We start from the raw sequence: 14468 nt of genomic DNA, 5'->3' as shown, positions 1-14468 counted from the left end.
AAGGTAGGAGCTATAAATTATTGTCTTTGGCAAATATGTGAGTAGATTAATTAAACAGACAGATACTTTAAAACAAAATGGAAACTGCAAGTAAGTTATCCTCCTGACACTGTATAAAGTGTGTGAGAGGGAATACTGAATTTATGTATTTTGGCAAGAGAACACCACACTATGCTACAGTGTCCTCCAACTCATGAATTCTCAAATTGATAAAAGAGAAAAACAAATATGAGAAAAAATACAATTACTAAGCTTAAGTGAAATGACTCAAATCTGTGGGTAATAAATGAAATGCAAATTAATTGAGGCAGAGTTTCATGCCTACTAGCAGGTGTGAAGCGAGGTGGTAGGCTCCACACTGCTGGGATCTGGGGAGCCAGGGCACTTGTGACTAACACAGAGTGACAGTGCAGCCCCAAGGGAAACCCGAGGGCTTTTACGTACGAACACACCCCCCTACACACACACACACACACACAGAGGACAAGCACGCCTGCCTGCTGCCCTGCCCTCCTTCCCACAGGCTCTCCCTCAGGACGCCGGACTAGGAAGAGAGGCTCCAGAGGACGCGGCGCTCGACCCTTGCCATGTGCACATTCCCTCTTTCTTCTGACCCCAAGCGTTTCATAGCCACTTCCATCCACTATGCTGCACATACTGTCTGTCCCACGGGCTTGTCTCCAGCACCACCCCGACCCCCGGTCCCCTGGCACTGGCCTCCACGGGGCACTGGGCTCCGTGAGGCCTCCCCATCAGCTCCTCCTGTTGCCATCCTGCCACCTCCACTCAGCTCCCAGCACCTCAGGTACCGTTATTACCCCTGGGGCTCCCCACCGCCTCCACCTGGGGCTTTCCAACAGGACAGTGGTCAGGTCTCAGTCTGCTTTGTCTCACATAAGAGCCAGCCCAAACTTACCCTACAGCCAGACACCCACCCAGCCCCATGCCCTCCAGACCCAGCGCATAGCACAGCCGGCACAGGAGCACCCCTCTGCTGAGATGCCCCCCTTTCACTGAAGATGAGTTCAGATGTCACCTTTCCCAAAAGCTTTTCTGGACTCTCCAATCCTCACCCTGAACCCTCGCATGCCGCACTCGTGCGCTCACAGAACTTCACCTACTTACAGAGCCTCTTCCCCACAATGAGGCAGAGGAGGACTGGAGCGAGCAGGGGACACTCCACACGCTTCATCAGGGTCCCTGGTCATTTCACGACCACGAGGTATTTGAGAAAAACAATCCCCACACGCTTACCCCACACCGTTTTTCTAGACCCTCTTAAGAGGGTTTCGGAGAGGAGTTGCCTATAAATGTCATGCCCCTACACGAAGTCTCTGCAAGTGGCCGAAGCAAACGAGTTACCCACATGCAAGGTGAGGTCGCTGCCGCCGGCAGCCGCCTGGGCTCTCAGCTGGCTCAGCTCGGCCTCAGCTGCCTCCTTGGCTGCAAGGGCCTCCTGCAGGCGGCGGCTGAGGATGCCCACTGCGTTCTCATAGGCTTTGTGCTTGGTCTTCATCTCCTTCTGTGCGCTGGTCAGATCTGAACCCAGACGCTTCATCTTCTGCTTCTGTTCGGTGATGGCCCTGGGCGTGGCAGAGACGGAAGGAAGTCTCAGCTCACCTCTGAATTCACTTGCCGCACCAAGCACACGCGAAGTACATGTCCATCCGAGCCCCATTCCTCCAGGGCTCTAGACGGAGGCTGTGCCGGCTCCACCCTGTCCAGCTCTGCCACTGCCCAGATCTGCCTCCTCAGGATGTAGTTGGTGGGTGCTCCTGAGGAGCCCAGCACTGCATTTCAACTGCCCTGCTCCCCTTTTGGAGCTGTTTAAATGATTTGGTGGAGGCAGAAAGAGTCCTTTCCTACCAAAAAGAAAGGCTTCCAGAGATCCTCCTGATCAGCAGCAAGAAACTCAACATTCAGGCTCAACGTAAAGCAGCGGCTGACCAGAGCAGAGGGCTGCGGGACACGCCTTGGGAGCGGAAGGGCCTGGCATGGGTTGAGGGGGACCAACACAAGCGTCCACCCTGGGCAGGGAGCTGGGGCAGGAAGGGCATTGCAACAAGTTCTTGACATGAAAAAGCAACAAAAACAAACACAGACAGGGGAGTGTTTGTGAAAGGACATGTTAGCACATCCACGTGTAACCGTCAAGTCTGGACGGAATCACTTTTGCAGCTTTAAATCTGGACTCTGACATCTAAGCCTCCTGGGGTAGACCAGTGAGGGCTGGACATACCGTGCTGGGGTCCCCTGGTGTGAACCAGTGAGGGCTGGACAGACAGTACTGGGGTTCCCTGCATGGTTCATAACCCCGCCTGACCTCCCCCAGCACACGCCCTGCCCACATACTTTGTGGCTTCTTGCTGCAGCTCTTCTATTTGTTTCTTGAGTACCTCGTTGGCCTCCGTCACAGCAACCATCTGCTCCTTATCAAACTGCAAAGACTTCAAAGAAAGACAGGAAAAGACAAAATGAAGAGCGTCAGGCCTTCCACCTGAAGCCCCAATGTTGGGATCGGCTTCCTCGCAGGTAAACGGCGCCCTCTCGGGGCTGCCTTACAGGACATGGGTTTTGAGGAAGATCCAGACAGAGGGGCTGAGGTAAGTGACCACTTTAACAAAGGTTAGGAGCATCCTGAGTTGCTGGTGCCAAGGAATGTGGTAAGGAAACAAGTGAGAAGAACTGGCCAGTGGGGAAACCTCTGGCCTCCGGATCCCACCCAGGGGCCCCACTGGACTCGCTGACAGAGTCCCCAGGCCCCTCCTTGGTTTCTCCCAGCCCCTCAGAGCAGCCTTGTGCCCACTTCTGGCCTCACCTGCTGCCCTGTCTCTTCCTGTGCAGTGAACACCAGCCCCGAGTCCCAGCTCGGCCCTCATAGACCGAGCCCCTCAGTGAGCCCTGTGCTCCCACAGCTCCCAGCCCTCTTGTCCCGCCTGTACTCTCACAGTCTCAGCTGTGACCTCCAGCCCACCTGCCCTGCTTGTGGGATTTCTGATACATCACATGTAAGACAAAGCCCTTGGTCTGACTCCCTGCCCACTGCTCTCCCCAGGTCTACCGTCTACCTCAGTTTCTCACACTTGACATGCTCCTCAGCTGCAGGAATCTGGCCTGAGGTCTCCCTCTCCCCATCCCATTCCAGAGACCCTCTCTGATACTGCCACCTCCATCTCTCACGGGCTCCTGCCTCCACGCTTGCCTCCCCTCGACCACAGGGGCCTTCGGGCATGCACAGCAAATCCGGCTGCACCACACTTAAAACCCAGAGCACAAACCAGCGTATTCCTCACGCACCCTGGCACCCGCACAGAACTCTGTGCCATCCCACACCCAGCAGCCCCCTGGCTTTCTGCTGACTTTCCACCTCTCAGACGCTGGTTCCAGGCCTGTCTCAGTAGCTCCCTCACAGCTGTATCTCTGCCTGGACCACCCCTCCCAACCCCCCAGCATCTGAGCTCCAAGAGGGCCTTTTCCAGGCTACTTTTCTAAAAACCTCTCCACATGTCCCTGCCCACCCACCATACAGCCCCAGGCACATTCAGCTGAACCCTCACACATCAAAGACACCCCCAAACCTGTAACTGCGTCTCCATTTCATCACGCTCCCTCTGTGCGGACTGCAGGTGCCCTTCAAGATCCACCACCTGCTGCTGGATCTGTGACATCTCCTTCTGCAGGCGTGAGTGCTCCACCTCCACGGACCTCTTCTCCCCTTGAAGTTTCATCAACTCCTGCCGCAACTCCTTCACCTCCGAGTCCAGCCTCTTCTTCGTGGCCTTCAGCTCACTGATGAGCTGGTCTTTGGAGGTGGCGTCGCGGCGGTAGGCCTCCACCATCACCTGCCCAACAAAGACAGAAGCTGCAGCCAGTGGGGTGGGGTTGAATGGGGTTTAAACAAACCAAGGGGTTGAATGGCATAAACAAAAACACTCACCGCTTACACCTACAACACTTTTGGGGAGCGAAAGATAATGTATTTCACCAAATGCAAGATACCGCCCACTGAGATGTCACAATTTTACACTCCTCAACAGGTCTGGGTGAGACACACAGCAACTATGCCAGCTGCTGGGCTTTCTGACCACGTTACCTTCTTGGGGGAATGTAGCCATTCCTTCTCCCTCTACTTGCCCTGCCTGACTTCTGAAGGCACCCCTGCTTGCATCTCAGTGATAAAATCCCCCACCACTTTTAACATTCTCAGTCGCCCTTCCTTAGACCCTTGGTGACACTCTGTGTTCATTCCTCCAGAGCAGAACTAGCTTCACTAACGTGAAACACCTTATTTCAATGCTAGACTGTAGTGTGACCTAAGTTAATCAAAGACACGTTGAACAGGACGCTTGGGGCTCTGTGGAAGCAACATGTGCTCACGCTACATGATGGCAGGGCACACAATCCATGAGATACAGATGCCAAGCCCACCCTGAAAATGCACCTGACTTCAGAGATGTAAAAATGGGAGGGGTGAGATGCGTGTTTTAGAATCAGTGAAGTGCCTTAAAAAACCTGGAACCAAGCTGTTACCTTCCTCTTGAACGATTTCTTTCCAGTGAAAAGATTAAACATATAGGATTTTCTTCATGCACTTGTTTCGTGGGAAGAAAACTAACCATATGTTCTTACCTTTTGTTGAAGAAACTGTTCCTTTATTTTCTGTGTCTGCTTTTTCAGAGCGCCAGCTTCCTGCTGCAGGTGTTCCACCTATGAGGGACATGAGTGCAGATGTTACACTGATAGCTCCCTCAGGAGGGCCCTGTGTCTCCGGGGGACACATGTGCACAGAGGCATCAACAACCTGCCCCTGAGCATCCTGTCCTAGAAGGTAACAGTCAGTCAGTGTCTGCAGAAAAAGTGCACCTACTCCCTGGAGAGAAAACATGTCACTGACTTCCTTTTGATGCTCATGGAACAGGATTTGAAGACAACATTGTCCCCGACACTAATTCTGCTTCCTCCACACCCTGCAGCTTTCTTGTTCTGTATTTGTTTACTGGTTGCTTGCATCACAGCATGGCAGCTCCCAGGTGTGGGACAGTCAGGCCATCTCCCCACCCTCACCCACTCTGTCGATGTGTCCTGGAGGTCACACTAAAGTCAGGCAGGAAAAAAAATCGAAGTTCTAAGTGGATTTTCCCAAGTCTGAGCTCCTCATCATAGGCAGATTGAAACCAGCATTTCTTGGCAGATTACTTTCAAAGCCTCAATCAATTCAGTTTTCTAGTTCTCAGCCATCTCCACACCCAGCCGCTGACCCAGGACTGGAAGTACCACACTAGAGGCTATGGACCCTTTCCCCACTGAGCCCTGGGCCCTGCCCTGCAAGTGTTCCTCCATGTTTAGAAAGCAAGGTGTTCCAAAATAGGACCAAACAAATAAAACGAATGGCCGGACAATGAGGATTACTTCTCGTATGCATGATTTCCATTCATAACAAAGTGACAGCAATTGCGTTACCTGGCTGGACTTGATGGCTAATTCTTGTCTCAACTGCTCTAAAGTGTCCGATGTGTCCTGGGCCCCCTCTTCCAGGCGTTTCGCCCCTCTATCGAATTCCTCCCTGCTGCTGTGGGCTGCCTGCAGAGCCACCTCCAAGACGATCTTCTCATTCTGCAGGGCCTGGATGGCGTCTTCTCTGGAGGCAGCTTCCCCCTGCAGCTCATCCAGCCTGGCCTGCAGCTCATCGTAGCGCACCTGCAGGTCCCCCAGGGACTGCTCCCTAGTCTGTAGAGTCTCCTGCGTTGAGGTGAACTGCTTCAACAGGTCCAGGTGCTCCTGCTGCAAAGCCTCTAGCTGCTGGTCTCGCTGATGCAAAGTCAACTTCACCTGGAAAAGAAGGAACCAAAGTCAATGTGACTGCTCTTGAACAAAAACACCGTGTGCTCCAAGAGTTTACTTTTTCCGTGCTCAGGTTTTAAACAATCTGGATGGATGCTCTGGAGGCAGCCTTCGGTGTAAAGCTGTGGCACAGAACATGAGTAGAAGATGGACAGACCAGCACAAATGAGCACCGTGAGGCCAGCCGTGGCACTGGGGCAGTGACGAGAGCCCCAGCAGGTGCTTGCCTGCTCCAGTTGCTGCTCCAGCACCGCCGCTGAGGCCACCATCTTTTGCAGCTGCTCCTTCTCGTCTTCAAACTCCTCCAGCCTCCTCTGCAGGTCCTCCTCCACCATCGTCTTCGCCTCTTGAATCTGCACAAAGGCAGCTTCCTGGTCCAACATGTCAGCCTGGGCCCAGAAGAAAGAGCATTTCTTAAAAAGCAGGACTTGGACTTCCCTGGTGGCCCAGTGGTAAAGAATCTGCCTGCGAATGTAGGGGACATAGGTTTGATCTCTGGGCCGGGAAGATTCCAGGAAGATCTTCCGGGCCCAGAGAAGGTTCCGGGAAGACGCCTCAGAGCAGCTGAGCCTGTGTGCCACAACTACTGAGGCTGTGCTCCAAAGCCCAGGAACTGCAGCCTCTGAAGCCAGTGCACCCTAGGGCCCATGCCTCACAACACGAGAAGCCACGGCAACGAGAAGCCAGTGCACTGCAACAGAGAGCAGCCCCCACTTCCTGCAACCAGAGAAAGCCTACGTGTGCCAAGGAAAACCCAGCACGGTCAAAATAAAGAAATAGTTTTTAAAAAGCAGGATAACCTGATGGCTACAGATTCAGCAGACAAACCAACCACCCTGGAGAGAAGCCCTGGTCTCCATCACTAACCTGTCCACGACCCACAGAGAGCCCAAAAGTGACAAGAGGGCAGAAAGCTGGTGCCCTCCCGCTGCCCATGAGACAGGCTAGCTGCTTACTCCTCTACCCACAACTCCCCTGCTAATTCCTGGACCCGGCTGAAGAGAGAAGCAAGCAGTCCACTCAGTTTTAAGAACTGGGATAAAGTGATGAATGAAACCGCCATGACGACCACTTGTGTGAAGACAGGCTGTACAGCACATCCCCACTTTGGGGTGAGATACACGGCACACTCTCTTCCACAAGATTATTTCCTGATGCCACTTGGTAAAACTAGAGATCAGGGCCAATGGGGCAAATACGGCATTCATCATGACTATGTAGATAAGACTGAACACGCCTGGGTGTTTTCTTAGGGAAAAAACATGAGCTTATAACTTAAAATCTTCTCAGTTCTTTGACATTGAGCCCTTGAAACATATGTTTGACAAAAACATGACTGTCTTTTAACACCCACATCATCTGTGAGGACAAAGGTGCATGTGGGAGACAGGAACCACCCTTGTAACAGGATGCCAACCTTCCACGTGCTTCTAAAAGACAACTGATGTTCTCGGCATAAAACTGCCCTGAATACACTGCCAGGATGCCGCAGACCCTTATTACTTTTCCAACAAGCCTGTCAAGCAGGTATTATTATCCACATTTAATACAAAGAGAACAAAACCCAGAGAGGTTAAGATATTAAATCCAGGGCCTCAGAGCTGACAAAGAGCAGAGTTCAAAGCCTCTGCATCTCCTTCCCCGGGGATAATCCACAGAGATGGCTGAACATGGTTCTAACTATTCCTCATGGCTGCTGGAGGGTGAAATGTTAATGTAGGCTGAGGGCTGAACTAGGCTGGCCCACATGGCAGCTCAGAGAAGGGCCACAGGTTACCACTAACAACTCAAGAGACAAGAGACGGGATGGGCATAGAGTGAACATGAGGGACAGAATCTTGAAACCTTAGATCACTGCAGATGGTTCAAAAAGGACATTTTAAAAGATATACGGACATACGGACATATATAGTACCAATGTTCACATGTATGTGTGTGTATTGTTTTATTTTCTTGATCAATGTAAAGGAAAAATACCCAAACCCCAAGACCCAGAAGCAGATTGGCCCACCTCAATGCCCTGGAGCTGGGCGGCAATGCGCTCCTTCTCCTTGATGGACCTCTGCTGGGTTTCCGTCAGCTGGTGGGACAGGGACACGTTCTCAAGCTTCAGGTGCTCCAGAAGACCCGCCTGGCTCATCTGTCCAACCTTCAAAGAAAAACAACATAAAGTTTCAGGTTGCTAGACTTCAAACACAAGCCCAGCCCAGTCCAGTCCCTCACTCTGGTGGCCTCAGGGTCTCTGCACAGTGCTGGCACCCAGGAGGGCCGTTCCCCAGGACCCCTCCATGCCAGGCCTCGCTGCTGGCAGCCACTGTGACACTTGGGCCACCCAGCTTCTGTGTGCTTAAGAGGGGTTAGCCGGCAGCCCAGAACTCAGTGCTCATCACCCCTATGACGGTGCGAGACCTGCACAATAGTTTTCATTGCAGCTGCATCTCTGAGCCCCTGAGGTGAGGGGCCTCATCTGGGTGGCAGGGACAGCCAGGAATCTAACCATCAAATGAACGGACCTATGGGGAGACACATCTTGGGCCCTGCCCTCTCAATGTCCGACTATTCTGGACATATCAGGCTGACCCTGGCCATTCCCAGGAAGAGGCGCTGGCTATCCACTCAGTGTCTGACCCAGACCTTCAAGGACATCCCTTCCAGAGCCAATGTGAATGTTCCAAGACTTGTAAGGTGCCAGGTGCGGCCAGATGTTGTGAGCTTCAGGGTTTAAAATAGAAGGTGCCCAGAGCAAGGGAAAGCATAATTTGCCGGGATTTTATTTCAAGGTAACAAAAGAATAAAGACCACCCTGCATTTTCCTCTCACCTGAGAATTCCTGGGACATATCTATGCTACTGGGAAAAGAGGGCAAAAACTTATTACACACTCTAATTAAGGAATTGGGTGCCAAAGGTATTTGAATAAAGCAGTTATGGTTCTCAAACTGCCATTCCCTTGGAATCTTCCATTTTTGTCTTCCAAATGCCATTTCTGACTTATGTCAGGACACATAAATCTGGCTTCTTTAAATGTTTTTATGCATCAAAAAATCCACAATAGCTTCAAAATTGCATTGACTTGCAATGATTTATTTCCACCTACACTTTATGTAAACAAATCCTTATCTATACGGTCCTCTTTTTAAACAGCGTATGTTGAATCACATTCTGTGCTACTGTTTTATAATTGTTTTCATTTAGCAATATATTGTGATAACTTTTTCTGATTAAGAATTAATTTTTGTTAGAAAACTTATGAATGAAAATAAAAATTACCAGAAATGGTACTGCCAAAAAAACACATAAAATTTTTGTATATTTGTAGATTACAGATTTTTTTAAAAAGGAGTTTTTGGTGAAGTAAGTACTTCATATTCTCCACTTGAGAAATAAAGTTTCAATGTTTTGAACATTTTAACAAGTTAAATTACAATATTTAATCTGGACCAAAAAAAAAAGGGAGGTGATAAAACCCACAGCAAAATTCAAAGAGAAGACAGGCTGACCAAGGCACCTTCACAATCGGTCCAATTAGTCCAAACCCTGAGATTTGGGGCAAAGTGTATTATAGCAATTTGCCTACGACTCCCGAGTGCCTCCAGAGCACCCTGCAGACCTGGACCCACACCTGCTCCCACTGACGCAGAATCAGGTGCCAACACGCTTGCACCCTAATAACATGGAAAGACAGAGTGGGAAGTGTTTCCTTCGGGGTCTGGGAAATGAGTGTTTTCTGGAAGGATCAGGTGATCACGCAGTTGGAGGAAGGAGGTTCCACTGGGAAGCAGCGTGTACCGTGCTCTCTGCGTGTCAGAAACACGAGACAGGAGGTGGTGAAAGGTGAGAGAGCCGGGGTGTAAGAGGTTCAGGACCCCAGCAGGCATGCATTTGATAGCTGGGTTCAGACACCAGGCGCCCCTCAGAGAGGGGATGGAATGGATTAGTCAGAGCCAGGAACACAAGATGTCCCAGAGAGGGCGACTTTAGAATTTAAAATGCTCTAGCAGAAGCTGTGTCAGAAGATCACAGAAGGCAGTGACTACACGTCATGGGGTGTGAGCTAGGCGGGTGGTCAGCAGATTTTAACAAAACCTCTCTGTGAAATATAAACTCAGAAGTCTTTTCAATATGGAGGAAAAGCAAGTGTTCCACGCGAGTCATGCAGTGTGGCCCTGTGGCCACGGTGGGGGCTGTACCTGGATGTGGGCCATCTCGCCCTGCAGCCTGACCCGGGCCTCCTGGGCCAGGGCGAGCTGCTGCTGGTACCACTGCCGGACACTCTGCAGGGACGCGATCTCAGCCTGGGATGCCTTCAGCTTGCTGGTGAGTGTGGTGCGCTCCAGCTGCACCTGCTGTAGCTGGCTCTGCAAGGCTGTCATCTGCTGCCGCAGGTCGTGCACTGAAACAGGCAAGCACAGTGCTCAGGCCGCTGCATGGCCTGGGAAGCCTGGCCTCCGCAGAGAGCGGGGACCCACTGGTTCTCCTCTTCAGCAGTGACGTCTGAAGTGCAAGCGAGGGCACTTAACCCTGGAGCAGGGCCATTTAAGTTGGGGTCTGGTCACTTCTCATCAACTAATTAACACAAAACCTTGTTTTACATGTGCTTCTGTTGAAAGACATCTGACTTCACTTTCTGTGGATTCATTAACACTGAACTGACAGCCGACAGCACCCAACCTCTGCCTGGATGAAGCTTGTCTAGCGTAAGGATTTTCTCTGAAAAGCGCATCAAAACCATCCTGCACTTAGCAACACCAGACAGTATTGGGGTTTACTGTAAATAGCAAAACCATCCCCAAAAGCACAAAAATAAACAAAAAAATGGCACTAAATCGACCATAAAAGGGCACTTGGGGAACAAGAAGTGAACTGGGAAAACTGAGCCTTGTACATCAGGCAACCCCCACGGTTCTCTGCTCTGCACCTGTCTGTAAACAACCGGAAAGAGCTCTGAGTAGATTAAATTCAGTGAGTCGGTGAATTCATAACTAGGGAATCTGCAAACAGGGAGAGCGACTGTGTGTCTGGGAACTTTCTGGCTTAAGACTTTGGCCTGATGAAGTCTGTGAGTCATCAACAAACTCAGGAACGGTATCCACAAGAAACTCCACTGGTTTGCTGATATGGTCAACTCTTAACACGGATGATGGCAGGGGGAGCAGACAAGAAATCACAGCACAAACCCAAGTCATAGTCCAAACAAAACCAGTCAAATATTTAAAAAATAAATTTCACCAAACACTTAAGAAAACACGTACAATTTTAAATTCTAAAAATTTAAAATGAAACAAAAAAAAAATAACAGGATTCATGACCCCTCATCTTGGGAGATCCAACCTCTGCTCTTGAAATCCTTGAGAACAGATGTGCCTCAAAGTTCAGCATGGTAGGGCTTTAGGAAGGCAACTGGAGCATCCCCTACACCCCGAATCCCCCACCCAGCCGGCGCTGTACTGGGTGTAGGTCACTGTTGACCTGCTCTGGTCAGGTCAGACCTTGCAACCCGAGCACTACAGAACTTTTTGAACATTATATTAATAATTTTCTTAAGGGACTGGGTATCATAAAACGCCTGGAGACTAAAAACAGTCAGCTGTTATATTTCTCAGCTGGTGCTCCCCACCACTTCCCCCCGTCCCCAGTATCAGGATAAGCTCTTGTGATAGCAGCTTGTCACTCTTTCTTTTCTGTCATAAGATCTGAAACCTAGTCTCACAAGTCTTACGACCAAGACTCCATGTGGGCAGACCTGGTCCCTCACAGCCACCCCGCCGAACCACTCCCCATCTCTCAGGATCCCAGACTTCAAGGATGAGGGTGTCATCTATCCAGGCTTCTGGAGGACCAGGATCTGGGCTGACACTCCCCTGGGCTCTGAGTGCCCTTCTCCCCATCCCCAACCCCCAACCCTTCTCCTGCCCGCAGTGCACAGGGAGATGCTGAGCCCACAGACCAGGTTCTTGGTGCCTGGACATGTGTGGCTCATGGACTCTGGGAATGGAGTGTGTGTCCCCAGGATGAGCAGAGAGCACGAGGGAAGGACCCCACAAGTCCTTCACTTACCACTAAGGCTCCCAGGCTCCACTGTTTCATTTGTCTATCATTCCGAAGGGGGCTCCCCTAGGGACCCAGCTAGACCCAAAATCTGAACTTAAGGAGGAAAAAGAAATATTTACTAGTCACTGGTCTCAGTGTTGCTTTTAAATATTCCAAACAGCATCTGCAATGCTGGAATAACCAGGCCGGTCTAGCCCCTCAAGCAACAAACGACTAGGGAGGCAGAACGAGTGGAAACAATTACATCTAACCATTAAGCGTCCAAAGTCCATTTCTAAGACATAAGCCACCCTTTGATGCGCATGCAAAAACATGCAGAATTCCACAAGTTCAACCAAAGATAACCCTCCGTTAGGCAAGTGGACACTTCATGTACAAATTAGAAGGGACAATAACCCCTCAGCACATTGATGGGACAGTAGGTCAGTCCCCAGAGCAGACAGGGAGAAGGGGATGACAGAGGATGAGATAGTTGGATGGTATCACCAACTCAATGGACATGAGTGTGAGTAAGCTCTGGGAGATGGTGAAGGACAGGGCAGCCTGGCGTGCTGCAGTCCATGGGGTCACAAAGAGTCGGACACGACTGAGCAACTGAACAACTGGAGCAGATGAGACGAAACCTCCAGGGGCACAGCCCCTGGGCACCTGCATACAACGAAGGGGCATATGCGGGACCGCTCACCTGTGTTGTCCTTACTGAGGATGCTTCTCTGCATCTCCTCCACTTTGGCCATTAGTCTCTGATACTGCTCCTCTGCCACCTGCAGGTCACTGTTGGAGGATGCCAGGCTGGCATTCTTGGCTTCCAGCATGTTCTGCAGGTCAGTCATTGCCTGCTCGAGGTCCCAGCAGGACTGCTTCAAGGTGTCCACCTCTGAACTGAGTGAGTCTTGCCTCTGCTGGCTGCTGTGGCTGTGCTCCAGCTGCGCCTGCAGCCTCGTGTGCAGAGCGGCCAGCTGCGCCTGCAGCTCGGCCTTTTCTTTAAGTGCCTGGAGAGACCCACAAACAGCCATGCTGACTCTTGGAAAAATAAGTCACTTCCGCCCTGCCTAATAAGAGGGCTGCCAAAACTCAGCCAGTGAGACAAAGAAAGGTGTCCAACAGGTGGCCTTTACAGGAAAGCGCCACATTGTACAAAATATTCAGGAACTCCAGCATTACAGCTATCCCCAAAGAAGGGGTTTCTCCAACCAGGCCCTGCAGGCAGTTAGGTGGGGTGAAGACAGAATGTGCTTGTTTTCTGCATGGCGGCACCTGAGCAGGCCAGCATGGGGGGAAGGCTCTGCGATCACCTTCTCGCCCACAAGGATGTTGGAAAACATGTTTGTTCAAAAAAGAAAAAAGCGCACAAGCGTGTACACACACACACACACACACACACACACACACACACACACAATACCTGAGAGCTCAGGGATCTCTAATAGATGAAGAGAGCAGCCAGATACAAGTTTGGGAAAAACCAAACCCACAGAACACATCAGCTGGGAAAGGGCACCATTCCATGAGGCCTTGAGGGCTGTAGCCAGGGGCACAGAGCAGCCTGAGGCACCATCTGTACTAGGTGGCAGGACCACAGGGACCCCTGTCTGATGGACACAGCAGGAAGTGACAGGAAAGGTGGGGCCAGCAGAAGGCCCAGGCGCCTGGAGCACCAGAGAAGAGACAGGGAGCAAAGGGCACAGTTCCAGCCCTTCAGCATCTCTCACACACCCTAAAGTCACCCTATTAGGACGTGGATGTACAGCAATTTCAAAATGCAAAAAGCAGCAGACAGCTGTACAACATACAATAAGAGAAAAACAACCTTGCGAAGACAAACAGATACAATAAACAGAAGAACAAATACTCAAAGAAAAGAAGCTAACTGAGCAGATGCAATAAAATTTTATAGGAAGTATAATCAGTGTCTTCACAGAAATGCCAGCAAGTTTTGCACCCGTAACAATCCACAAAGATCTTGGCTTGGACACAGCTGAAGAGCAAATCAAATTCCAGGAGGATCAGTTCAGTTCAATCACTCAGTTGTGTCCAACTCTTTGTGATCCGATGGACTATGGCACATCAGGCTTCCCTGTCCATCACCAACCTCCAGAGATTGCTCAAACTCATGTCTATTGAGTCAATGATGCCATCCAACCATCTCATCCGTCCTCTGTCGTCTCCTTCTCCTCCTGCCTTCAATCTTTCCTAGCATCAGGGTCTTTTCCAGTGAGTCAGTTATTCACATCAGGTTGCCAAAATACTGGGGCTTCAGCTTCTGCATCAGTCCTTCCAATGAATACTCAGGACTGATTTCCTTTAGGATGAATTGATTTGATCTCCTTACAGTCCAAGGGCCTCTCAAGAGTCTTCAACACAACAGTTCAATAGCATCAATTCTTCGGCACTCAGCTTTCTTTATAGTCTAACTCTCACCTCCATACATGACTATTAGAAAAACCATAGCTTTGACTAGAGGGACCTTTGTTGGTAAAGTAATGTCTCTGCTTTTTAATATGCTGTCTAGGTGGGGTCATAGCTTTTCTTCCAAGGAGCAAGTGTCTTTTAATTTCAAGGCTGCAGTCACCATCT

General features: G+C 50.6%; 1 protein-coding gene across 6 annotated transcripts in view; it reads right to left on the bottom strand.

Moving 5' to 3' along the window:
- Positions 1 to 14468, bottom strand: part of GOLGA3 (golgin A3) — a 46899-nt gene that overhangs the window by 11444 nt on the left and 20987 nt on the right. For all 6 annotated transcript variants that reach the window (XM_002694447.6, XM_010813864.4, XM_010813865.4 and 3 more), the window contains exons 7-15: positions 12577 to 12883; positions 10031 to 10233; positions 7853 to 7990; positions 6069 to 6230; positions 5461 to 5829; positions 4630 to 4707; positions 3579 to 3842; positions 2353 to 2447; positions 1367 to 1583 (exon numbers count right to left, since the gene is read on the bottom strand). In XM_002694447.6, coding sequence (XP_002694493.2) covers positions 1367 to 1583; positions 2353 to 2447; positions 3579 to 3842; positions 4630 to 4707; positions 5461 to 5829; positions 6069 to 6230; positions 7853 to 7990; positions 10031 to 10233; positions 12577 to 12883 — 1833 coding nt within the window. The remainder of the gene's footprint in view (positions 1 to 1366; positions 1584 to 2352; positions 2448 to 3578; positions 3843 to 4629; positions 4708 to 5460; positions 5830 to 6068; positions 6231 to 7852; positions 7991 to 10030; positions 10234 to 12576; positions 12884 to 14468) is intronic.

The sequence above is a fragment of the Bos taurus genome, chromosome 17, assembly GCF_002263795.3.
Source record: "Bos taurus isolate L1 Dominette 01449 registration number 42190680 breed Hereford chromosome 17, ARS-UCD2.0, whole genome shotgun sequence".
In the NCBI taxonomy this organism is placed as follows: domain Eukaryota; kingdom Metazoa; phylum Chordata; class Mammalia; order Artiodactyla; family Bovidae; genus Bos; species Bos taurus.
The sequence above is the reverse complement of the archived record's forward strand: the minus strand, read 5'-3'. Positions and strand labels throughout refer to the sequence as shown.